The sequence below is a fragment of the Dermacentor albipictus genome, chromosome 8, assembly GCF_038994185.2.
Source record: "Dermacentor albipictus isolate Rhodes 1998 colony chromosome 8, USDA_Dalb.pri_finalv2, whole genome shotgun sequence".
NCBI lineage: Eukaryota > Metazoa > Arthropoda > Arachnida > Ixodida > Ixodidae > Dermacentor > Dermacentor albipictus.
The window spans coordinates 110,194,218-110,221,490 of NC_091828.1; the positions used below are offsets into that span (position 1 = coordinate 110,194,218).

General features: G+C 44.6%; 1 protein-coding gene across 10 annotated transcripts in view; it reads right to left on the reverse strand.

Moving 5' to 3' along the window:
* LOC135917129 (uncharacterized) overlaps positions 1 to 27,273 on the reverse strand; it is a 677,883-nt gene that overhangs the window by 604,668 nt on the left and 45,942 nt on the right. For 9 of the 10 annotated variants that reach the window (XM_070524064.1, XM_070524067.1, XM_070524066.1 and 6 more), the window contains exon 2: positions 24,207 to 24,278. The exons of the other annotated variant lie outside the window; for it this stretch is intronic. In XM_070524064.1, the coding sequence (XP_070380165.1) occupies positions 24,207 to 24,278 (72 nt within the window). The remainder of the gene's footprint in view (positions 1 to 24,206; positions 24,279 to 27,273) is intronic. 10 annotated transcript variants of the gene reach the window in all.

Sequence of the window (27,273 nt, forward strand, 5' to 3'; positions counted from 1 at the left end):
CTGCACATCAAAACGGAGCTACGTCATAAAAATTAGCTTGAAAAACTTAATGTGGTGTTTCGTATCGGCTTCATCTTTTTATGAGAAGCATATTACGAGAGCTCAACCCAGCTCCTCAGGCGCGGCGGTGTCGCCTTCAATGACCTTTGACCCCATGCCATACCACGTGACACCGTGACGTCACGACAAAGGAGAAACGGGGCTCCAACTCGCGCCGTCGCTCGCGGCGTCGCGGTGGTATATAAGCAGCTGCGCTTGTTTCTAGGTGGCTTTGGCTCAACTCTTGCAAGATGGGCTTAGTGGGAATCGAACCAGGGTGTCCGGAGTGTGAGACGGAGACGCTACCACTGAGCCACGAGTACGATGCTTCAAAGCGGTACAAAAGCGCCTCTAGTGAATGCGGTGTTGCCTTAGAAACGAGCTGTTTCTAAGGCTCAGGCGTGCGTCGCTTGCTCAGGCGCACATTTCGTTGCCGCGCCGAACGCTGCGTTGCTCGACGCTAACCGCGTCCAATGCGGGGCGCGTAGTCGCTGAGCCGTAGCCCATTGTCTTACACCCCTTGGTGGGTCGACGGGAACGCTGTCGCGTTCCACTCTTGAAGGCGAAGCAGAGTAACGCATGAGTTGTTTCTTCGTCTAGCCGAACCAAATATAGCCAAGCAACAGCAGTTCACCAGGCTAAACAGTGGTTCAACAACTAAAATAAAGGCTAGTATGCTTCGCATCCTGGGCTACGCTAAGCTAAGCCACAGCCATTTTTTTTTATAATTGTGAGAAACATCGCTCCTTTTTATTTTTTGCTGCACCCTTAAACACGAATACTGTAAATAGCTCACGCTTCTATGCGGGGCTTAAGTGAACTTCCTAAAACTGGCAGTATAACAGTGCGAAATTAGGTAGCATACGCATTTCGGCCAAGAGGCACTGGAGGGACTGCAATCAACTGTCGTTTCCTGTGGTACAATACTGTGCAGGCACTTTTTTTGTTTCCTGGCTGCGGCAAACTTAAACACCCAACAACCGTATATTTCACACTCTCACCTGACACGAAATAATCGGACATTGTGTGTTCAGCTACGCACGTTAGAGTACAGAAAGGCGGATACTGTGTACTGCATTTCAGACACTGGACAGTCCGCGATGGTCATAGGAAAAAATGCAACGGCAGATTGTCAAAATGGAAATATGCGTTCTAAAGACGGTAAGATGGCTCCAGCTCAGTTCCTGAGGCCTACGGCCTTCCGAGATCGGCCGTAGATAGTGTTCTTTGTGACTTCAAAACTTGGTGCGCCGATCTAGGTTTCACTGCTGATCTTTCTCCCTTCCTGTCTCTTTAAAAATATTTGCTTTATCCCCCGCAGGGTAGCAAACCGTAATTTTATCTGGTTGACCTGGCTGCTTTTCCTTCCTTTCTCTTTCTTTCTTTCCTTCTTTTCTTTTTGGCATCGTGCCATCGCATGCTGCGGAAAAAGATCGGCTGAGCTGTGTCGCGGCCGCAGCCACCGTGGGATCTTGTGCGTGCTGCTGAGGTTGCATGGATACTATAGGGTACAGAAATGACGCAACCGAATACACGAGCGTTATGTATTCACGTTTATTACAAAGCTTACATGCCTAACTTATGATACAACTAGTAGGAGCCCTACGACATAACGTGCGATTGTGCTTACTGCCTGCTCTCGTTGTGTCTTCTTTTAACTTTTTCGTTACCATGCCTATTCAAATCGATCACTGGTGATCGATTCTTTAAATCGCCGATTTCCACAAGTTGAATCCGTATCTTATCCACCTTAGACTTGCCCAGTTTTCCTTGAAAAAGTGCTTTCTATTTCTATGCTGTCGGCTCGTCTGTGTGTCGGAGCTGCTTCCTTCCATACATGAGTCAAGGAAATTGGCAATCTGAAAGCTGGAGTTCCTGCTCAACAAGAGATTTCAATTATCACAAAATGGCACGAAAACTGTCATTGAGAGCATAGTTTCGGATTTCATCCACTTTGTTCCTGCAATAAATGAAGCTTACGAAAAAAAAATATGAAAGCGATTTGTGGCGTGTCCGCCACCAGGATACAGATGAGTAGTCACGTTAATTATGAACCAAGTGCATCTTCTGCTTCAAGCTTTCGCGAAGAAAGCACAAAGGGATCAGAAAAAAAACTTCTTCTCGCTTTTACTTTATTTAGAAACAAATTCGGAAGAATATGACGTGAACCATGGTAAACAGTGTAGGCTTTGACTTATCTATATGAGAGAACGTTTGTTTCGCTTCCTCCGGTATAAGAAGGACCGACTGAATGGTTCGCCAAAAGCACGGGAATTTTCGGCTTGTTATCACAACGATAACGGTGGGGCTAGAGCTTTGACACGCCGTGTGACAACCTTTGACAACAGGGATGAGGCATGCACGGTTTACAAGCCTTGAGCCCAACGCTAGTGGTGAAACGCTGTTGAAACAAAATAGCATCGCCAACGCGTCCTATATACTAAACTACGCTTACGTGCACTTCAACAGTCGATGCGAATTATTACGAAAATCCTTAGAGCTCATGCCAAATGATGTGAGATTAGCATGCTATTTTTTCTGTCGTCAACAGGTGCAATTCACGGTAGACTGTAGTCGCACGCGCTATGCTTCGATAAACACACGGGACTACACACTTTACCAGTTAATTAGTGTTGTGCAAAAGTTACATCACAAATCCTTCAAACACTCGTTGGAACAGCGACAATGACGACGTGCTCTTAGGGATTGTTGTCGGGTGGGGCCGCTCATGGAGGCAGCCTGCAGGGATGCAATTCCGAGAGCACAAACTGTTCAATCCATCATCCGGTCGCATTGGACGGTAGGTCTGCCCTTCAATTACTGCAACGTCAAAAGGCTACACTCAACACGCATCCTGAAGCTGTCATGTTAGAAGGTGACCTGAGCATTCGCAAAGGTCTCGCAGAATTAAAGCTTCATGGCAGAATTTCTCTTTTTATTTTTTTGGGTCACAAGCTATTCATCTAAAGCCGCGTTTGAGTTGTGACACTGGCACGCCACATTGTAACTTCTTGCGCATAAAAATGGTGGTAAATGCGTAAGAAAAGATAACCGCTTTGAAGCATCGTAATATGTGTGGTTTTTAGAGACTGGTAATGCGACTAAAGCAACCCACGTAAACGCAGGCGTATCGCATCGAGGTAGGGAGAATGAGGAAAATGTAAATGGCTACCAGTTTGTGCTCCTGCCTACTCTCCGGTTGTATCGAGAGGAACGGGCTACACAGCAAGGAAACGCTATCGCATATCACATACCTTGATGCGCCAAGATACGTGATACGCCAGCCGGATTAATGCGAAAGCGGACGAAAACAAAAAAAAATTTACATTAATACTTTGATGAAGGGATTGTAAGAATGACAGTAATTGTTTTCATTCAAGTGAAGTATTCCCATTTAGAGCAGCAATACCTGTTCACTGACGCTAGCTTCGTTTCCTTGATGAGCTTCCATACTCGGTACTTTCCTTCACGCAGTCTGTCAGAAAAGGAAAAGGTCATTTCGCGTTTCTCAAAATGTCGGTATAGTAACAAACGGATTCCTTGCGCGATCAAGGGGCTCTTTATATAAAGCTCTGTAATGGTGCTGCTCGAGTGGGCATCGCAGATAACGAAGCTGTAAAAAAAAAAAACTACAAAGTCCGTGGCTAGCTTTCATGGTAACTAGCATCAAGCTATCCGCGAAATGCATCCTGCGGCGCTCATCACCGCACTTCTGGAATCCCAGATCTAACAAAATCCTGTCGCGAGTGTGATGCACTCATCTGAACCATGATTTCGCTTTTTAATAAAGAAAAAAACGTTTGCAACTGAGCTTCTAAAGGCTCTTCAAATTTCGGAATTCCCTGGGCTCGTTAAGGATAGCCAGCTTCCGAGGTTACGTTAAGGCACAATGGTGCGCGTAACTGCGTCAGACAAAAGCGTGGCATCTGAACTGAGTGCGCCAATTTCCATTCAAAGAAGAGTTTTGGTTAAGAAAACTCGGTCTCTAGTGAACGCCCCCTCACGCCCCTACCATTTATATTTTACCTTAAAAACCCATTCGCTGTTGTTTCACAGGTGACGGGTCAAGTTAACCCCGAGGGATGTGCGTTGGGTTGTCTTCAGCCCCCGACGGGAACTCAATTTTAGCAACCACTTTATCCCTATTCGCCTCACTTTTTGAAGTTGAAAGCTGTGGCAAATGTTAAGTGATCCAAGCTTCGTTGTTTTCTTTCGCATGAGTGGTGAAAGTACTGTGTTCCTACGCTGCATAATCTTGGTGTTCTCAAAATTGTTTCATTCGCAGCAGACAACTTTCGCCTCTATTACTCAACTTCTGACTGCGTGTTTTTGCTAACAATGAATTGGTTTACCTAGGATTGGATGGTGACGCTGCGTAACACCAGGAATGTCTTCGCAGACTGCTTGACAGTGCCCACAGAAACAGCTCGTGTATATCGTATCTGCCTGTGTGTGCGTAAGTCTTTCTTTTCTTTCATTTCTTTATTTATCCTTTTGTCTCTCTCACCTATAGCATCCCTTTGCCCTTCCCCCAATATAGAGTAGCCAACCGGATATAATCTCTGATTAACCTTCCTGTCTTTCCTTTGCCTTTCTCTCTTTCTCTGGAAGGTGAAGACTTGACGTGATCGGGAATGGTTTAGCAAGACATGTCTCAAGGTGGAGCCAACGCATCGATATATCGATACCTGGACTTCTTCTCGCACTGACAGAGACAAATCGGCATGTCGAAACACTGGCTCCGGCTGGAGACATGCATTGTTCGACCACTTTTCATGACTGTATGTGATGGGGTGTCCTGTGCTGTGGCCTTAATTCCCTTTCTTTCTTTCTTTCTTTCTTTCTTTCTTTCTTTCTTTCTTTCTTTCTTTCTTTCTTTCTTTCTTTCTTTCTTTCTTTCTTTCTTTCTTTCTTTCTTTCTTTCTTTCTTTCTTTCTTTCTTTCTTTCTTTCTTTCTTTCTTTCTTTCTTTCTATCTATCTATCTATCTATCTTTCTTTCTTTCTTTCTTTCTTTCTTTCTTCTTTTCTTCCTTTCTTTTCCTTCTTTCTTTCTTTATTTAGTTCTGTCTTTTTTGTCCTCTTCTTCAAGCAGGTGTACGTGGCGTCACTTTCAGGAGACAGTTGCGAGCCGGATTCTCTTTGTCGCTTGTACGTGTCACTATCTGAGAATAGTAAGATATAGCTTAATCACCCACTCTTCCTCCACTATTACCACAATGCAAACAGTTGTCCTTACAAAGCATCTCGCTCAACCAGTAAATCTCCGCGTCGATAAATTTTAGGCGCTCAGCGCACACAAATAACCAAAACTACCACGATAGTAGCGCATGATGCTTCTGCCCAAGAAATCGTGATGCGTTCTTGCCTTTCTTTCTTTCGCGCCTGTGGGGCAAGACACGAACCGAGACAACAATAACACAAGACGCACCAGAGTGAACGGCCTCGTAATGGAGAGCCCAGAGGACCATATTTACGCGACGAGCCGTCTACGCCCGCTTCGCTTGCAACACTGCGTATGATGCTGTGCTCGTGTCTCGACGCATAATTCACTCTATAGGGTTGCCCAAGGATGAAGCAATAAAGAGGTCGAAAGAGCCGCTCTCGTGGCCGCATGTTGTACCGGGCAGCCAATAATGTGATGACAATCTTCCATCTTCACAGATAATTATTTCTCTTTACTGTACCTTCTATTACAGGTCGACAGGCGTATTCTTGCACTTAGTTGTGTGTGTTTGTGTGTTGGTGTGGGGACTGTGCGCATCTGTTTCTCGTTTGCTGTGATTTGCTGTTGGTTGAGTGCATTTTGTGTGTAGCGCGTGTCTGTCTCATTTTGATTATGTGCATACTGGGACTGTTATTGTCAGCCAAGTTTGTCACTGTGTGCTTTTTCTCATCTCAAGCTTTTAGTCTTTAGATTTGTCCTGTTGCTCTTCATTTCCTCTTTCCTCCCCTCCTTCCTATCTTCCATTTCTGTGTTGCTGTCACCTCCCTTCCGTAGAGTAGGCAGATGTTGTGCCCCTACCGGTGGCAGCCTGCTCCTCGCTTTCCCTTTCATATTAATTGTGTATATGGGTTCAGAACAAATAATAATAATAATAATAATGACCTCTAACACCAATACCCATGACGCCTTTCTGTCAGCAGACCAACGTTTACTACGAGGAGTCGTGCAATGGCTTCAATGCATATGCGCGTTACTGCAGAGCAAAAACCGGCTGGTGAGCTTCAAATAAAAACCTTTCTTAGCCACTTCCTGCATTTTAGAAGTGTGCAAGATCTGCACAACTATTGACTGCGCAGGTTAACCCTGACTTGAAAACGCCTCGCTCTCCAAACTCATGGAGATGGTGCCACAAGGTATGCAGTCTTGTAGACTCTTATATATAGTCCCCTTATTCATACCACGCCTTCTGCATCCTTTTTCGCATCCTTAGCTCTCACTCGTATCAAATGATGAATTGGTGTCACATGCGCATAGTGTCAAGTGATTCGAACGCACGGAACTCGTGCGTACGGAGTACTTTGACAGTAGCAACAGCAGCAGCATTTCTAAAAAAAATTGACAGAATCCATCTTACGAAGTCTGTCGACGGTAATGCGTATAGCATTGAATGCTGCACTCTCCTTCTCTCTAAACCTTTCCTTCAGCCTTCGGGTGCTAAGAGCAAGTGGAAGGCATCGTATCCCATCTCTGTAGCTTTCATAAAGACATGGCCTCACTCTCTTTCTCTCCGAGGGGTGCCATTCACAATGTAGGACAAAATAATAGCAGACGGTTTCGATGCGCCAATCATGGAATATCGTGCGAAAGCACATTTTTCTGGACCAAATTATCCATTTCGTAACACAAAGTTAGTCATTGTTAGGCAGTTGTTTGACCGGTAGCTTATTCAATCCTTTGCCGTCGCGATGTGGTTGTTAAGCTGTTTTATTGCACACATGATGCCCGTAGGCACGCCCACTGGGCTGCATAATTTACAACAGGTTTACTTGGTGGTGACCTGAGGAGGAGGAGAATTGCAGACTTGCACAAAAACCGTTCTTGTAGTCCGTAGTATAACAAGTGGCCACGGATTTGATGAATTCGACGAGATTAGCAATTTACGGAAGACGCGATCTATGCCACTCATCCCCTGTGTCGTAACCGTATCGGTGCCTCTGTGCTGAAACTCAATGAGCTTAGAGCTTTATGAATGAATGCCCAATAAATGACTTCGACGTCAACTTGGGTAATTAGGTACATGCCAGTGATAATGTGCCGCTCTGAAGTAACGAATGTGGTCCCTTAAATTTCTTCGATGCTGAGCGGAATCGAGCCCACGTCGCAAGTATTCCTCAAGGAAACCAACCAGACCCATTGCCACCTGCACCACGCATTCACTGGATATGCGTGCCGATTTTACAACATAAACCTTTCACGGGAATTTTTTCATCATGTTTCGCCCATTCTTTTCTTCTGATAGCATACCTGCCGATTCTCCCAACTGGTCCGGAAGATTCTCGAATCCAGACCGATCTTTCACATTCTGCGCACACGAAAAAGTGCCGCAACCGAACTTAAAAACAAAAAATAACCAAAAATAAAAAAGAACGTTCTAGGTGGCTGGTCGAAGTAAAATTTAAGTCCAAGTCATTTTTTTGTAGACAGTGTACGCCTAACTTGATTTGCTTTAGACGTGATACGCAATGAAGCGAGAGCGTCAGGCTGGGATCTTATATGCGTTGTCAAACTACCGGTTACATTAGGTCACCTTCACCCCCAAAACAACAAGGTTGTTCCTATCTTCCCTGTTGTTTATTCTTTTCGTAGAACACGAAACTGTCACTCAGAACAATGAACTGCCCAGTCGCACTCAAAATCATTATCACTTTGGCGGGCTGACGGACTTTCCGGTTTGCATATATTACGTTTCCATAAAAGAACAGAAAGAAGGAAAAATAGGAACGCAAGGGTCAAGGCGTCCGACAACCATAGGCGAACGAAACAATATAGAAACTATTTTACTAGAGAAAGATTTGCGAAGGCTTTGCATTGGAGCTTGACTACTTTTACTCCCCTTCAAAATAAAAAAAGACATATTCCGTCAATGCCCATCTTGTTTTGCAATTGGGAGCTGATGTAGAAAACCACCGGGACGAGAAAGAGGCGGATTTCCATTGGTTTACGTGGGAGCTTTTCATTTCATATGTTATGTTTCCTTAGCTTCTTATTTCGTAGTGAACACAGATGTATGTCTCCCTGTTGAAATACTAATTAGGCATTCATGCTATGGTTGCTTTTCTCGGGTTTTCGTGATCCGGCAGACTGCTCAGAGAATCGCAAGTTTATCTCCGAAAACTAGAGAGTTTATTTTTTGTTTGTGCTGTGCGCCTGAACGATTTCAAGGCGGGGCGGTTGCCGGGGCAGCAAATAATATTCTATTGGCTGCAACTTGGTGGTTGTGAATATAACCCTTTTGTCGGTGCCGTATGTTAGACAAGGACTAAGGCACTAAATAGCCCACCATCACCTATGAATGAAAGGGTGTCACAGCCTACGACATGGAGAAGTTTCTTTTGGTGTGTGATCATAGTTGTCAAGCTAAGCCAGAAGAGCGTGTTGCCTTAAAGCCAATCACTCAGAAAAACCACCACTCAAGCACTCCGTACGGATGGTTAACCAGCAAAGCCGAAGCGTGTGGCCCCGGTGTTTATCGCTGGATTAATCCCGACAGCTCAGTAAACGACGGCCTGGTAGGCTGCCTGATCCTCGTGACATAAAAATTGTTGCAGCGTAAACACATGCAACCACAAAGCATGAAGGACGGGACACAAGCGCTGTGTTGAATTCCGGAATGACGTTTCGCCGTTTGCTTCTACGCATTCTTTAACTGCCAACAAAAGCTGACCTTGAGGCACAGAATCTACCAAGTCTTGTACATCCACGGAAAAACCCAAGCCAATGTTGTCTGTGCTCTTAAGAAACAGCGCGACATCCGTAGATTTCTTTGTTGGGAACGGATCATCTAAAGCAAGCGTTTCGAGATGCTTTTGCAGAAACCGACTAACGTTTATTTGCCATGAACCTTCTTCACTAACGAACCTCCTTCACTAGCGCTTGTGTCCCGTCCTTCATACTTTGTGGTTGCATGTGTTTGCGCTGTAACAATTTTCATGTCAAGTATGCACCAACTCACCCAGAAAGAAGTTTTAATGATCCTCGTAACGCAGTTGCTGCTTGCAATCTACTGCACGAGCCTGTTCTTGTGCCCGGGCTGCAGCATCCACACGGCGAAAAGGAGCTCGTCCGCGGTTATTCTCGCAGCGTTGCTAATCGAAAGCTGCCTGCTCCTAAGGAGTACATATGACGCGTTGCCTACCCATTTCAGAGCCGGAGAGAAACTGTTGCGCGCGCGCTCGACTGCGACGAAGAGCACAAGGTCGTTTCACTCCGATTCATGACGTCATGTTACCTAGCCCGACTGCCATAAAATCTAATGGTGGTGCTCCCGAGTAGGCAGAAGTGATCTTGACGTCATCGCTTTCATCAAACCAGCCTTGTCAATTGAAATTTCGGGCCAGGTAGCCAGACGTCATAGATAGGATAAACGGGCCATGTGTTTGTTGTCTAGGTGGTGTTGGCTGATAGTGCGCCTCTCTTTCTTTTTTTTCGCACATGTACATAGGGTTACGCCGGAGGAGTTTTCGGCGTGCAGGCGACCGACAGACGAACGGACGGACGGACGAATCGGCTAGTCATATACAGCTTCGCTGTAGAATCATTGCACCCTGAATCAACGCAAAACCGTCTTAAGCTGGCTTTTCAAGACGAACTGTCTTTGCCATTTTTTCAACTTTCTGCACGGTAAGTTATCTCTAAGCTGTAAATTATTGTAACTGTATAGAGTCTCTAAAATCTCAAGTTCACTAGTAACATACATAAGCCATGTTTTCGTGCAATGGGATAATACGTGGCAACCAAAATTCATTGGGTCTCCAGTATATATGCTAAACAATTTCAATCCGCAATTTGCATCCCCACGCAAGCAAGCTTGGACGAGCTGTGCTGATGAAATTGATTGATTGATTGATTGATTGGTTGATTGATTGATTGATCGATCGATTGATTGATTGATTGATTGATTAATTAATTCATTCATTCGTTCGTTCATTCATTCATTCATTCATTGTGTAATGGAAATATTTGCAACAAGTGCGATAGGTACCTGGTAGGTAGCAGAATGGATAATGTGAGATAAATATAGGTATATCATTTGTTCTTTCTTGATGTTCACTGGATAAACTACCATCCTATATTTTCTCTCTGTTCTATTTTTACATGTTGTCGCTCGCACCTGCCTGGCATTGCCCCCCAAATCCCTTGTTGACTTGGCAAGCCCGAAATTGTATTTTGCTCCTACACAGGCAGTAAAGCTTACTATTATTATTATTTCTCATGTGTTTAACCCCATGCGCACCCACGCACCTATCTCATATAAATTGTGTGCACCCTTCTTAAGTTATCAGGGGTTGTGCAGCGTCAATGAACAGTGCAATGAAAGTCAATGGTAATGCGGCAACGTTTATTTGACGTCTGCCGGAGGGCCACTATAAACCCAACAAATATTCTATAGCACTCGCTAGCGGATAGTGTTAACCAAATATACTAATAAAAAGTTATGCTGCCAAAGGAGCGCGCTTTTAGTGTTTTGCCTAATCCCCAAAGTGCAGCTAAGCGAAGAAGATGACAATGGGACAGCCGCCCCATGATCACTCTATCGGCATAACAGGCATGTACATTGATGATATTCATTTAACATTTATTAGCATCTACTTAAAGAAACTCCAGAAATTACGAAAATCTCTAGCCGATGTTAAATATTTTCCTACGTGTAGTTATAGTCCGTAATGATTTTCTTTTCCATATATAGACATCGGGCTGTGCAGTAAGTAATAAATTTATTATTCGCCGCAACACCAAAACGTTGATAAGTAAAAGAGCATTCGGTAGCACTGAGCAAAAATAAGAAAATATTAACTGAGTAAGATATTCAAGATCTGAAGGAAACTAATTTAATGGGTAAACAACTTACATTCGTCGCGGTCCTTGTACCCTTTCTACAGACGACAATCTGTCCAATATATAGTAAAAAGACTGCCGTATAAGTTGCTTTGTTCGTTTTGTCGTGTCGTATGTTTCGTTGGTTTTGTTCTTTATATCTAATTTTGCGGCACGAGAGGGTCATCGCGTTTGTATGACGTGTACCATTTCTGTATGTTTCATTGTTGGATTCGTCACCAAACGCGCGTAGCCTGCCGTCCTACTGGACATGTGTGTCCGCGTCACCGACATCCCACTGCATGCTGCTCGACTGCCCGCCGAATATGCAGCTACACAAGAATCTCAATGAAACATTTCTTGTAAACTTTTTGGGAACTTTTCAGACCTTTTCCCCGTTTTCCAGTTTTTCACACATCTAACAAGTTTTCCCTTATATATGTCACCGGTAACGCGAGACATTTCCATTTTCGCCTGCCCGCATTCCTGGCACTTGCTGTATACCTTTCGCAAAGTGGTAACAACGAATGCTCTTTCCTGATAGCACATTCCGGGATGCTTTTTTTTTTGTGCGAACTCTTGGGACGGGCGGGAATGAACAGTCGTGAAAGAGGAAGCAAACTACGTGAGCGAGAACTCAACGCTCGATGCGGTTTTTAGCATAAAACCAATACGGTGCCTGCCTTCTGTCGGAACAAAGCCAACATGGCGTGACACCCTGTCACCGTCGTCTGCTCGTCGTCTGCTTGTCGCCTGCTGATTCGCTTTCTGTCCTTACCAGACATGGAGTTCCCGCTTCTTATATTCTTCGCTGATAGACAATTCGCGTAAAAGTGCGAAGCTTTTCGTTTTGTGCCCGTTGTGAAGATCTGTAGAGTTGAGAGAAGAAAAAAAATACAATGTTGCCGGTTATTACGCGACAGAAAACCAGTAAACGCGAAGGGGCGGCGAGTGCTTGCGCATATGGGTTTTTGCTGTTGTTCAAGCGGAGCACGAAGACGGACCGCATTTGCGAATCTATTGTGAGATGATTGCGGTAGCTGGAGCGTGACAGCGGAAGGGACAAACTGTACCAAAGCTTGTTTTGCTGACGCGATGAAAGTCAGCTTAGAACGAAGTATAGCAATTGTTTCAGTGTGCGTTTTTGCGGATGTGAAGAAAGGGATGTTTTCTTTTGCACCTTCTGGTAGACAGAGGAATATATAAAAGCTAGGAGGTTAACCACACAAGCGTCCGTTCCGCTACTACTTGCGTTCTACTGCGCCATATTGGAAAACGGGGTCAGGGTGAGAAAAAAACGAATACAAATACTGAAAACTGCGCGCGCGTGACGAGAAAGTGCACAGCACAGCCACAGAGACTGTCACTGGGGCCTAGTGTGGTAAAAAAAGAAAGAAAATACCCTGAGGTTTCTCGGCCCTACAGGCAAATGAATTGAACAACCACAGGCTGTGAACGTTTTCGTTTAAGCGCCTTTATCATGTTAGGTTTAAACAATACAACGTAACACACATTTCATAGCTGCCCAATATCACGCTGTAGAGAACAGCTGGCAAATCACTGCGGCTGCCTAAAAGATAACTATAGAGATGGTACCATACGATGATGCAGTCTTTTTTCCTAGTGGTAGGGATATTTGAGCTACCCCTATTTGCGCAAGGTTATCGCCGGATCGATTTGCTCGTAGTAGGTGCCCCCGCATAGCTCGGCAGTGACGTAGAACTGCCCCGCACCTTTTAATTCGTCGAACAATTTCTCGTAGAACGAGGCACAATAGACACGGGCGCAGATTCGCTTGTTTATGTGCACTGTCTAAGAGAGGCAGAAACCCATCCCACTCCCGACTAAAAACTTGGTGATATCCAATCAAGTTTCTCAGAGAGAAAAACATTGTTCAGCTCAATACTACGTTTGTGGGCATAACCTGCATGTTTTGTTCAGAATTACAGCCAAGCGCATGTAGTCAGCGGTTAAATTACTAAAAGAAAAAGAAAGTTGATTTTACTGCAGGATAACGGTGGCGACATGTCTTGCAGGTATGTTGAAACGCTTTTTACATCAGGCGGCGAAAGAGGTCGCCACCGATCTTCTGCAGCAAAATGAGCATGTTTTGAGCGGCGTCGCACCGTAAGTTACGTGCACTTGGGCTTTATTATAACAGAAGGGGCGACTAATGTCAGCAAACGAGCTGTTATATTAATCCCACTTGAGAATTGGCATATTTGCGCGAAATTTAGGCGAAAATGCGCTGCAGGCTTTCATCTGGTAAAGACACGCATACCAGAACTTGCGTTTATGCGACTCAAAGCAATCGGCTCGAACACTCAAGACAGATTTGCGAAAAGTCTTCTGAGCCCATCAGTCGAAGGGAGCTGTTATCAAGCACCGAATGTTAGGCCGCTAAAACGTAGAGATTAATTTCACTCAGATCAATTCTTTTCTTTTTTTATCCACAGTTCATGAATGGTTGATCATGGCGAGTACTACTGATTGTGATTGTGAGATCGGGGATGCAGCGCCACTCGAACCAAATGTGAATGAAAACAGAGGGCCGTGTGACTGGACGAGGGCATAAAAACACTTTGACAGACACATAGCGCTCTGTGTGTCAAATTCTTCTGTCCTCGTACAGTTGCGGTGCACTGCGTTTCCATAAGTACCAACCAACCAGCCCGCTAGCCTGCTATAGCTGATGAGATGGCAAATATGACAATGTGACAGAATTTGGCTGCGTCCTGAGTAGCACGCCATGTACAGATGCGTGTATATATATATACACGTATAGTTAGGGACACTTACACGTTTTGTGCCACAATGACCATATATGGTTATTGTGGCACAAGACGTGTAAGCGTTCCTAACGCAACTGCCCATCGTGCAGGTGACGACACCTTTTGTGGATTCCAGATGACACGTACGTCTGCTTTGTAAGACCTAACAGAAGGTACGCGACATCAAAATGTAAACGAAGACAGAATATATGTGGTTCGCTTCGTCTTTTTCTTTTCTTTTGTTTCATTCTTTCTTTTTTGTAGCGTTCGGGTGAAGCAGTGCCTTCCGTAAAACATTGTGACTGGTACGTAACGCCATCTTTTGTATAACAGCGCAAAGCTTTTCTATATTTTTTGCATCGAAAAGTCAGTCAACTCAAAAGGAGCACGTAAAATAATTGCCTCGCAAATACGCGTCGCCGTACCGTGTTAGCCGTATACCAAATATATGTTAAACCATATTTATGTGCAATGAGTTCATCGAATTTCTGGCCGATCACCCGGCATAGTGCAAGTCACGCGCATCCATAAATTGAAAGGCGAAGAAGAGCAGTGCGTGTCTCCCGCAAGGAATGGACGTCAAGACGATATTCAGCCGCGTCTCTGTTCCAAAGGGCTCCGAGGGCCACACGAAACGGCGCCGGTCACTCAAACGAATGGAAACGCGTCAGGAACGCAGCAGGACGACATTCCAGCGCAAGATCATCACCAATGGCCGACCTGCTGGACGCTGGCCGCAAGGGCATCACCCGTGGACTCAACGTCGACGCACCGAACGCGGGAAGCCACCCGGACGCGATCTGCCTCGTGAACACCGACACCGCTGGCCGTCGTTCGCGACTACAACTGTGGAACCAGCGTCAGCAGTGGCGGCGTCCTCCTACCACCATCGCCCGTGGCCTGCCCGCAGTCCAGCGAGCTGCCCGGTTCGACGACGCCCGTGCGCAACTTCCATCGACGAACGGGGTGGTACGTTGGACTTTTCGTGCCGTTCCAGCAAGAGTCAACCATGGACGGACCCTAGTGTCGTACAGAGGGAAGGCGACCTCACCGATCGCAGGAACGCAACTGCTACTTCCATTCGCCGCCAGGCACGGCTCCGAAATTGATGAACATCGCGAGATGTACGTCCCTTTCGTGATCGTCCCACTGCACGTCGATGCAAGCGAGGTCGATTAGAGAGGCGACGTACCGTCGCCCAGGATTTGCTGCGCTTACGTGATTCGTAGGCAATGCATGGACTAAGCCAGCAGCTTCTGCAGCACCGGGGAAGGCAACACGTCCTGGCTTAGACGCTGCTGAATAAACGTTGATTAACGAAAAAAAAGGTGTCGAGCAATATTTCATTTTACCGGTGAATGCGTAGAGGCACGATTAAAAACCTCCGGGGAATCGTGGTAAAGATTGAAGATATCCGAAGCGCTAGATCGGCGGTCAGTCACAACCACACAAAGAAACGAACAACGAAGCCAGAAAGGGCACAGGAAAAAAAATCCTTTTGAAAAATTAGGTGAAGGCAAATTAATGTTGTCGAAAAGATAACTGGGCGCTGGGTGGATCAGCAGTAAGCGTGGTGTGATTTACCAATTAGGTTACCGCGGCGGCGATCCTTCCGTCCACTTTATTGGGCATTTGTGAACGTGTACATTATAAGTCCCCGAGAGTGTCAGCAAAGTCGGAGGAGAACTGATGCTCCGAATTATGCAGTGGCATCAGTTATTATTCCCAGAGCTGTGAAGGAGATCGCGTGCTTACCATCGTCTTGTTTTAAACAAAATTCCATGAAGAGTGTAATACTAGTCACAAACGGCCCGACAAGGAAGTAACGTGTACGACGAAAAGGAAGAGGAAGTCGGGGGGGAGAACAAAAGTCGAGAGACCGTTCAACTAATTTCCTAGAAAGTTTAAATTCTGGCTTGGTCGTATATTTTCTTTCATCGGCACAATTCCGCTTAAAGCTCTTTTTTTTACTAATTTGCAAGCGAAGTTTTTTCTTCAATAATTAGTTTTATCCAGCCAAGCCTTGGCCATTCCCCCATAGTGAGTATAAGCGACAAATTGAGAGGTTAACCACAAGAACAACGCGGTTAATGCAGCTACCTAATTCTCCTTCACCTGTTGAAGTAACAGCAACAGAGCTTATATAACCAGGTGCACAACACAACGTCTATCTTCCTCAAACACAATAGCCCCATTTTGCACGCACGTAAGTAGCAGAGGGATTATTTTAGCATATCCATGCAATTCCCGCAGAAATATACATTTCTTCCGCAGCATTTAGCAGGCTTTTATATTGCTTTCCGCCTTCAGTATGCATTCCAGCATCTCCTCCTCGGCTTAGTCGATCTTTAACCCACTTTCATTGACATAGGCACCAGCAATTTTCGCAGATATATACTGTGCACAACCCGTGCATTCTTGCTGGTGTGTGTTTCATCTGTATTTTATATTTCAGGCGTATTTTGTTTTAGTCCTTGCAATATTTGCCTGTCACGCTTAGTTATTACAACAAAAAATAGTTTTGCGGGTATTTCTGTCACAACAAATTTGCAACTTCTCGAGCAATATTTGCAAACTGCTCTCTCTTCTTTTTAAGTTTTGTTTTCACTTGCAATATTCTTACACCTCCAGCTTAACTCAAATCTGTGATGTTGTTTGCGAGCATGCTTTGATAACCTGTGGGACCTCCGCCATTATACCACATCTTTATATATTCTTTATTTTTGTGTTTTATTTGGTTGCCATCACCGGAGTCGGTCTCCGCACTCATTTACTCGGGGCTTCAGAGTGTGGGTCTTCCATTATGGGCTATTTTAGCTTCATGCGGTTTCGTGTTTATTTATTCCGCAAGTACGTCCTGCGGCGTAAAAATTATGGAGCATGTTATATAGGCTGCATATATATTTTCTGATCTTGAAAAATGTCCAGCAGGGTTCTTGGTTTTGCTCTGGATCCACATTTTGTTGTCAGGAGGATGGCTTGGGTGTAGCTGTCCTTCCGGCAGGTAGCGTATTCTTGATAAGCCCAGTTAGGCATCACTCCACATAAGGTGCGGTACTTCTAGGGGATGATCTGGGAGAGCGTCGAAGTGAAGAATCAAAGGCTGGCCGTCGGTCCGAAACCCATAGACAGGTTACAGTGGGCATCAAAGCAGCACCGATTCGGATCCTTTTTGACGTAATTTGCTCGCGGTGGGCGAAGTCGCCCGGGAAGTGTGATAAGCACGGATTATTAATTATTTCATTCATTCATTCATTCATTGTTAGGTATCATGTGAGATGGTGGAAGAGGCGCCGAAAACAAATGCGACAGAAAGCGCTTGACGGATCAAGATTATTTTCTTTTTATTTTCACATGGTAATAAACAGAAAAGCACGGCACTGTACTATTTAAAATTGGGTGCACAAACGTATAACCAACAACAGGAATATTAAAAAAAAATTAAACGCAAATTAAAGGCAGAAGAACGAGTCTCAACCAAGAAATAAATAACTACTCAATCCACGACATTTTGTTGCTTGTCAAACATAAACAGGAATGTTTGCACAATTAGCATGCAAGTTGCACGTAACGCAACAGCATGCAACACAGGTTGCATGTTGCTGCAGCGTGTTCCGTGGTGTTGCTTGTTGTTGCCTGCATGTGCTGCTTGCAGTTTAAAAATATCGCTTCCTCACTCCATGCACGACGCACTAGACACTGTTGCCTGAAACAGTTCTGTCGCTTTCGCCATGATGTTCTGAGCTCAACGTTCTGGCCTCATTTGCCCAGCTACGGCATTGCTGTCTATCGTCACGTCTCTTCCAATGCGGTTGCAGGCACCATTTCGATAGCATCGATCGAGTGCGGTGTGGTTCCAACGTGACATCACCAGGAACCCAGCTCAGAGGAAGTAATAGGACACTTGCCAAACGAGAAGCTCGCAGGCAATGTTATTTGCTATTTTTTTCCGCTGGGCCGGCGGACAACAACAATCTGCGCAGTAAACGTAATGTTTTCCTTGCAGCGAAACACAATCTCCTCAATAGAGAAGGCAAAGCCGAGAAGCCAAGTGTCCCCTGCCATGTCTTTCATATGTACCCCGCGACGTATATCACGTCTGGAAAGCAGTGTCATCCGCTCAGACGTATCTGTGCGGGCAGCCGACTGTAGCTTGAGATGCATCGACGGTTCCCTTGGTTAGGGAGATGAAACTGCAGTCAATGGGAGACGTGTTTTATGCACAGCGTCGTGTCTTGACAATTTCACACACTGACGTTTCCAATGTTACAACCTGGCATATAATTGTACCGTACTGGTCGCTTTCAGTGTTGAAGTACTACACGTATTCTTCTAAGCCTGAGCATTGCTTGTGAGAAGCCGTCGAAGAGGCGCAGTGCCTATGGAGCGCTTTTGCTGAGCAGGCAATCAAGGTCTTGATTCCCGACTGATTAGGGAGGACGGAAAGAAATGAGGGTCATGTACCGAGATTTTGTTTGCAGGTTAGATAAGTCGGTGAATTAACTCCAAACTCTCCACTTAGGGGTGTTTGATTGCCACCACGTCGCTTTAAGACGTTAAACTCAATGAATGAATGAATGAATGAATGAATGAATGAATGAATGAATGAATGAATGAATGAATGAATGAATGAATGAATGAATGAATGAATGAATGAATGAATGAATGAATGAGCTGCGTAACATGTATACCAACAACTCAGAATTCTTGGGGCATCTGCCATGTTCTGCTTCTTTGGTATTTGTAGGAGGGGAGAAAAGAACTTTCGGAAGAGGAAATAATTGTGTCAACCTCTCGAGAACGATTGTTCAAATGACTCTTCGCGGCATTTTCGAAGTACACCACTGAGCCATTCATTGTTTCAATGACTTCAAATCAGCGTTTTCCAATGGCGATGCCACTCATTAGGGAGGCTATACCGTACTTTCGGTCAATTTAATGGGATTATTTACTCAACCGCATAAACTGCGTGTTGTGAGCCATATTGCACATATTATTCGCATGGGTGATCATAAATTTGTGTGTTTCCTTGAGACCAGAATGTAGTAGCTCAGGGACATATACTTTAAATCAGTTTTCGGCGCGCACAGGGATATTACGAACGTGATAAACTCATTTTTTAAAGCAGCCGGGAGACGCTTAAGTCATCTACATATATGTACGTGGACAAAGTAACTGTTTTCTTAGATTTGTTACAGTAAAAAACCAGTAGTCTTCTTGTAAAGCCGGAGAGAAACACGGGCGTGGGCAAGTATGCATGTGGAGTACTGGTTTATTCATTTACACGTAATTGCGACCGAGGTAACCTTAAAAAGCGCTACAGTGAACGTAAGATGTGGCGTACAAGTGGTATAAGGAAGATATACATCTACGTGCAATTAACACTTGTCGAGCGAACAATTTACGAACTCTGGAAGCAAGGTTGGGGCTGACATTTTACTTCTTAGTATACACACGAAAATACAGCATGCGCTTTGCCATTTCACGCCAACACGCTTACACGCCGCAAAAACACGTACGTGTTTGCAGAGAAAAAAAAACTCGAAGAAACAGAAGCACCTCAAATAAATGCTTCGTCAGGATTTTCATATAAACATAGGTAATTTGAAGTTCCCAGGTTCCTTCGGGCCTATCTTGGGTCCGCGAAAGAAGAACTATGTCTCATATTGGGCAATCTACTGAAAGGGATCATTTGATAATTCACTTGAAAAAATACTGAACAGTAGGCAAGTCTGTGTGCAGCCTTCCATAGCGCCGAATATAAACTAAAGGGTGTCAAAGCACAAAATTACTGTTTCGGCGAATACAATCGCATGTGGGGGCTGCATTTTCAAGCAAATTTGTTCTGGGAGTGTTTACACGTGTATTGAATATTCCTTTCAAAAGGAAGCAGAAGTTCACCGCATGAGAATGCGCGAACAGGAATGCACGTACTCAATCGATGAACTTAAAGTTACTTCTGTACGAAACACTAACACGTCCTAAGCTTGAATATGCCGCTTCTGTCTGGGACCCTGGCTTAGATTACTTAACAATTGCAATAGAGTCTATGCCAAATCGTAGTGCACGTTTCATTCTTACTAACTATTCTCTTACACCTAGCGTAACATCTATGAAGGCTACTTTAAACCTCTCTATCCTCTCGTCCCGTAGGAAGTTAGCACGCTTATCACTGTTGCATAAAATTTATTACTGCAATCCGCAATTAAAAAGTGAGCTTTTGTCCGAACTTGCATACATATCATCTCGTACCGACCACCACCATAAATTGAGCGTTCCGCATCATCGCACGAACATATTCTTTTATTCATTTACTCCTAAATCTACCAATGAACGGAATCATCTGCAGGCATCAATGGTTAACATAACCGATACATCTACTTTTATAACTACTATTGGAGAATACCTTTGTTAAGCCGCACTTTTTTATTTGTTTATTATTATACCCCATCATCTGTACATGCTCTGTATTTCGTTCCACTCCCTTCTGTAACTCATTCGGGCCTTGAAGGTAGAATAAATAAATAACTAGATATTTTTCGCTACTGGGCACTGCGCAACCAGCGGCGTGTGCATGGCCTTCGAGATCGGACAGCGTTTTCGGATTGAAGATCTCTGAGGCCATAATCCTTGTCTTCAGTGTGTTAAATGCGCTCATGATTCGCGGCATCGTGTCAAAATATAAGGCGTTCTGACGCTCGACACCATGTGGTCGGTTCAGTTCGCTGAAGCAGCGGCCATGTTCTGATGAAGTTAGCATGCTAAAATGCTCGACCCGCTTTTGCTTCAAGTTCACGCTTACGAATATCAGGGGGGCGCCACAATATTCCAAAGCCCTCGACCATGACGTCACAACTCATCGCGCTGTTTCAGGAATTTAAAGCCAGAAATTCAATTCGAACATGCTTTAGATGTTAAAAATCCGCTGCCTGCATGCCAGAAATTATTTACCGATACGTAATTAAGTGCTATTACTCATATATTTCATTTGTGGCGTTTAACTCCTCTAAGCAAGAATGACACATGGGGAAGCACTAGTGTAATGCAAGAGACTTGATTCTGACCCCCAGAAGTAATTTGATGGGCATCGTAACTTAAACTACAATGGGATTCTTAAATGCCACCCCAACTAGCGTATTTATGCCGCAGCAATAGACCGAACTTACGTTACGGAACAGACCGCAATAACCCTTAAGGAATCTCGACGGAATCCAGCAGTAGTTTTACTTGTTACTGCCTTGCAAATCAGTGATAGGGTGTGATAGTGAAGTTCGCTAGCTTCCTGGTTCTCGAGCATAATTTAGGACCTTTGTGATACGCTTTGCAAGAACCGTGTTCACCCCATCTTGTTCACGCGTTCTCACTTCAGCGGTGACTTCGAAGGCTCCTCAAGTTGTTACTTCTCTTCCTTGAGAACCCGCCACTGGAAGAAAAAAATTACCTCTAACTTAACGACAGGCCTGGTGCTGATCGAAATAGATACGTCGAGTAATGCTGATGACTCCACCAAATTACCAGCTGCTTCACCACACGCCCCCACCCTGTTTAACCGCCATGAAACCGCTTTGTTCATTTCCAGTAACCCGTAGTAGTAAAGAAGATTGTTTGTGTAAGATTATTATTATTATTATTCTACATGAAACCGCACATATACAATGAACAGAGATGTAAACAGGCAGACATCCGGCTGGCAACTGTCATCGAAAACGGCACAATGCCTGCCTACAGTTAAGGACAGAGATAACTGAAAAGAGGTAGAAGAAAGGGAGATAGGAAGTAAAGGGAAAAATACAGCAAGATTAGGAGCCACAAATAACGAAATAAAACAGCAAAAAATAATAGAAGAAGCCAGTAAGAACATAAGAGACATGAAGGAACATCAAATAAAGATACAGTTCGCACTAACTCCAAAAGAATGCGAGAAAATACAAAACAATACAATAGCAAAACGGCTTCGTTCCTCACCAACAAGAAATACGCTCTGCACATGGGAAAGCAATTCAATCTCTTGGAGGAAAGTAAGCAGGGTGCGGTGAGCCTGACGACATCGATAAGCACAACCACAAAAAACCAACTGACCGAATATAATATGGTGGTCTTCACTGTGAGACGATGGCTGCTGCCGCAGTAAACGAGTTAGAGCGGATAAGATCGCTGAAGGCTGCTGTCCGTTTTTGACGTCGGAGGTCGTGAAAAGAATTCACTGTGTGTGTTTCCTTTTTCAAACAATTCGAAGAGGAGCAGACTGCAAACCATGGTGAATGTGAGCGTTATCGTTTTCGAAAACGCTGAAAATGAACTTAGTGTCAACATTCAACTGCGACTTGGCCTAACGCTGTTCAGGGAAGAACGGCTCTGTCCATAGAAAGCACAGTTGGTTTGGACACGTCATTTAGAATTCCACGCAGCAGTGAAGGCGAGCTCTTTGATAGAAAGTATTATTATGTTCAGAAATCTACAATCATGAAAGGATTAGTTATATTGCAATAACAAGAGTCGAAGATAATAAACGTAGGTGCTTTGAGAAAGTCCAAACTACATTTCACAAATTAAGAGCAACGATGTAGCCAAATTGAAATGGCCAGTAGGAATGGGGAATTATTTGATTTGCTTTAATTCACCTATCTTACAGCCCTTGAATTGTTATGGGAGATTAAACCTGATGATTCGAACTCTGCATTGAATGCCAATGTAGAGTATGCTTTCTCACCGAAAACGCGTTGAGGGTGACGGTATCTCTCATCTAAAGGGTACCATAACTGACAAGACAGCGCTCGGTGGAGCTCTTTCGAAAGCTTTGTGTTTGGCGTCCTTGCCTGAAGTGAAATCACGGAGCACTGGTGTGAGACAACGATGCCGATCGCGAAAGATATCCTTGTGCATTGCAATAAGCAAACAAAACACAAGACCTTTAAACTAAGTTCTTCACCTTCGCGGAGCGAGCAAATAGCCCGAATTTCACAGCGCGCTGTTGATATTTCACCAATCGTTCAGACATGAGGAAATGTTGGGCCTCTTTGACTTTGCATCGGAACAAAGACATTTTAATCCCAACAATAAAGACTGACTTTGGCGAAAATGAACTTTATTGCTGTGTGAACAGCAAATGAACAGTGATTACACAACTAGCCGCTACATTGTAATTCGAGAGTGCCGATATATATAGCGTCTGCAGTTATTACATGGCTGGTTTTCATGAATTTCCCCCACTAATGTAATGCCTAGGAGAGACTGATCAAGATCAGTCACTCCGGACACAAAGAGGAATATTCAGTTTCTAGATCCTCAAACGACAGCTGCCCTGATTTTTTATAGGAATTTATTCCCTTGCCGCGCCCAACGTAAACAACGGTAATTACTGCTCTAGTAAAACGCTGAATTTCGTAGAATATTGTAAACCTCAGTAGATCATCTTCGAGTTATAATTTGTGCCTCAACCGGCATTCATTACTGGATCATAATCTTAATCACTTGTCCCATTTATGGCAATTGCAGGTATAACACATATCTCAGCCACCTGTGATTGTCCCTGTCTTGCGACAGCTGACTCCACCATATGCCAGAAGATTGCCTAATCTCATCTGCAGTACCTGACTGCACTTTCCTTCTCTTGGTGCCCATTCTGTAACTGTAATGAATAACCAGCTATCTGATCAACGCATTACACGGCCTGCCAATCTCCACTTCTTTCTCTTATCTAGAATATCAGCTGCCTGAGTTTGCTTGCTTGCTTCTTGCCTCTAAAAGTAACACGAACCGGTTCTCGTCCCATTGTTCGTTGCGCGGTTCATAACTCATTCTCGTCTTCTGTGTTAGCTTTCTACTCCAGATATGACTGCCAGTAGTACTCAGTGATCCTCGAACCGAAAATATTCACTGGATAATCGTCTCACCATGCCACGTTGTAAATTTTGTCTATTAACGTTTGATCTATTCCTGTACCCATTCTGTCCGCCTTCCCCTTATTGATAGGGCCACTATACAGCGATGACGCCATCACCGAAACCGGCTGCTCTTTGCCGCGTATCACAAGGCGAGAAGAGCGGGGCACTAAGTGTTGTTACGAAACGTGGGGCCCCTTTTCGCAGCCTGTGCGCTGAGAACACCATGTGAGACCATAGCACGACTGCATCGTTCAATGTCGCGGCGTAAACGCGGAATACCGACACCAAGAGTTTCGTAACGCTTTCACGGGATTCAGTGGAATAAACGGACGGAAGACGAGCGAATAGAACACACACTGTAGCGTACGGAAACACGATTTCACGAAGAGAGAAATCAAGAAAGTGGGGCCGGCTGCAAAGAAGCCAACAGTACAGAAACGCGGGATCGTATGTTGAAAAGAAAGACAACTCACCTTATCGTCTCCCCTGCGGTTACGTAATGGGGGCGCGTGAATTTCGGCGCTCGTCGTGGGAATCCAATTTCGCTGTAACGGAAGACATTGCTGACGTCAGTTTATTGTGTCATCGGCTGTTTCTTTGGCACCACCCGATGGAGCGTGACGCAGTTTTCACCAGCGCCTCGTCTCTTTCTCTCGTCCTCGAAGATTTGCAGCTTCGCGTGTTTTCATAAGTATCCAATCAGCTCTTTCTTTTTTAACTGTTGTTCCTGACGTGATCTAAGAAGTGTAACAAGAAACGTCGTGCACCGAAGCCCACTTACAAAAATGAAGAGGATGCCACCAAACAAGTTATCCGTCTTCCATTGACGAGATTATGAAATTTCACTGATTCATCGGTGTTATCAATATACCCCCCAAGGTATACTTTGAGCAGGGCAACTTGTTCTAAGGTACGTTATGACGAAAGAGCGCAGAAGGCAGGGTGGTCGAAAACGGAAAGTATAGCATCCTCTCGCGTCCGTTTTCACTAGTCCCATTGTTGCGCTCTTAAGCCACAATCAATATACAATTTGTTTTGCTTTGACAGTCAAGCTATGCATAGCAGTCTGCACGAGTGTACACTTGAGCAACCTTTTTTCGAGTTGCATCGAAAATTTGGGAAGCGTAAGAAGGGGTCTGATTGCACGACAGAAGCGAGACTCGGAGACTTTCATCGAATCTGTCTTCTCAGCGGTGATCGCATTAATGCAAAGAAACCTGCTTGCGTGAATTTTTAAAATATATTTCACGAGATTGATCTTGGTTTAAAAGTACTAAGACGCGTGTATAACCAAGAGCATTGCGATACTGAAAGTGCGTGTCACAAAAAAAGAGTTTCTGTGTTACCTCTAACTCCTGGTTGCTCAAATAAATAAAGCCTTCTTTGTCATTGTTGTTGTTAGCTTGCAGCTGCCAATGATCTGCTGAGCTATCCGCTAACTACAATATTTTGATCGATGTCGTACGCTATGAATCCAATTCGTTAATGTGTTTGGAAAAAAGAAACACGCGATATCCGCATTGCATTGCGACAAGCCTAACGAGGTTGAATACTTAACAAGGCTCCAATGGGATTATGCCCCCAGGCGACCCGCACGTTGGACTGCTTCGCATATTTCCAAATTGGGTTCAAGTCGCAATCGATTCTCCTTCCGGAAGTTCCCGACATAACGCGTATGGAAAAGGGTTGCAGCGATGCATTGGAGATGGAATTTCAAGGAGGGTTGCTTTAAGATAAAAAAGCCCACCGCCTCCGACGTCTGGAGTGAGAACTTGTTCCCGCCATCGCCACCTTCGTAATTGAGCCTAACGGGAGTCGCAATCTGCCTGGGCCTCCGGAGAGCGCCATCTTCGGCTAATTAAATCGCTCGCCAATTCCCATGCCGACGCATGGTGCCTCGAGAGTGCCACTAAATTATGGTCGTTCAGAGACCACTGAGAAATATTTCGCATACGGCTGATCCCACAAGCGAAGAGGCAGTAGGCGTTGCAGCCGTCTTGTTCAAGTTAGGGAGTAACTTCATTACGCAAGTTTCATACGAACGATCCAATTAGAGTGATGCACCCGAAACATGGCGGCATTGGTGCTACCGGTACGCATTGTGAGGGGGCACGCGTGCAGCGTTATTTTATCCATTATAGGAACGACACTACGGGCACGTGCGTAAACAAATGAAGAAAGAGAAATACAAGCGCAGTCATGATGCAGCAGGTGTACGTTTACTCGAGGCATAAAATAAAAAAAAAGCCCAATACGTTTCTTTTCCCATGTTCCAACATACCTCACGACTGAAATAAGTTATACTGCTGGACCACACTAAACAGCTGGAAAGTTCAAGCCCGAGCCTGACTTGGCCAACACGCTATACTGAAGCGCAGTGTATACGCCGCACTCGCTGGTCAGTCACGTGTTCCCTCTTCCGTTTTACCATGCACTCCATTTGATGCCATCAAAACAATACGTAAGGACTCTGACAGCAGCTAGATTTGTGTGATGGAAGAATCTATCTCTTGAAATGAGACCAAACAGCGTCCCACTGAGCTCGTACTCCCACACGAGACCCATTCAAGCGCGCCTTGAAGTATATACATTTGCGTAAGACCGGAGTTGAATCTTAGACGTGGAGTGCAGCGATTGACGTTTGTTCATTCCCCCACGTGACTGGTCGATTCCCCAAAGCATTTGAATATTCCTGCCCTGTTAATAGCCGAAGCCTAGATGACCTTCCTAATGGTATTGTCGACGTATGTCAGTAAAAGCTGCTGAATAATGTGGGCTTCTTCACTCTTGGTCAGTGTTCCGCAAAATAAATAAAATTGTAATGGGCTGTTCAATCAACTTGCAAAAGATTTTCTTAAAATTTATTCATTAGTTTTTTTTCAGCAAATTATATTTTCCATATATGTAGGATGAAGAAGCCCTCTGCGTTCTGTTTTCAACACACTCAGCTGAACCCTACTTATACCTACGTTCATATTTCATGCTATCCTTGAAACTCATTTCGCTTGGGCCATGTACATGTGCCGTTAAGCACATTTTGCAGGCGGATGCGTGGGTGCTCTAACATGAACTTCTAAACCTAAAAGAGGTGTCTCCTTATGAAACAAAGAAACACACACACACACACACACACACACGCACACGCACACGCACACGCACACACACACACACACACACACGCACGCACACACACGCACACACACACGCACACACACACACACACACGCACACACACGCACACACACACACACACAAGTGTGACGTGCACGTTATAACCTCACATAAATAAAGAACAACTTAACTTTTAATACTTCCATAACAAGAAGCAAGTGACTTCAGCCATATACTAATGCTGTATAGTTGGCCCCAATTAGTTACCTGCCGCATTGCTTTATAAAGATGACCAAAACCCTGAAATGACTATGTTGCGAATACGTCAATTGTTCCTTTTCCTGATAACATGACACACGTTTTCGTTTTATTATTTTGCACAAAATAACGCATTTTTACGCTAGTGTCAAAATACAGAGTGAAAAACGC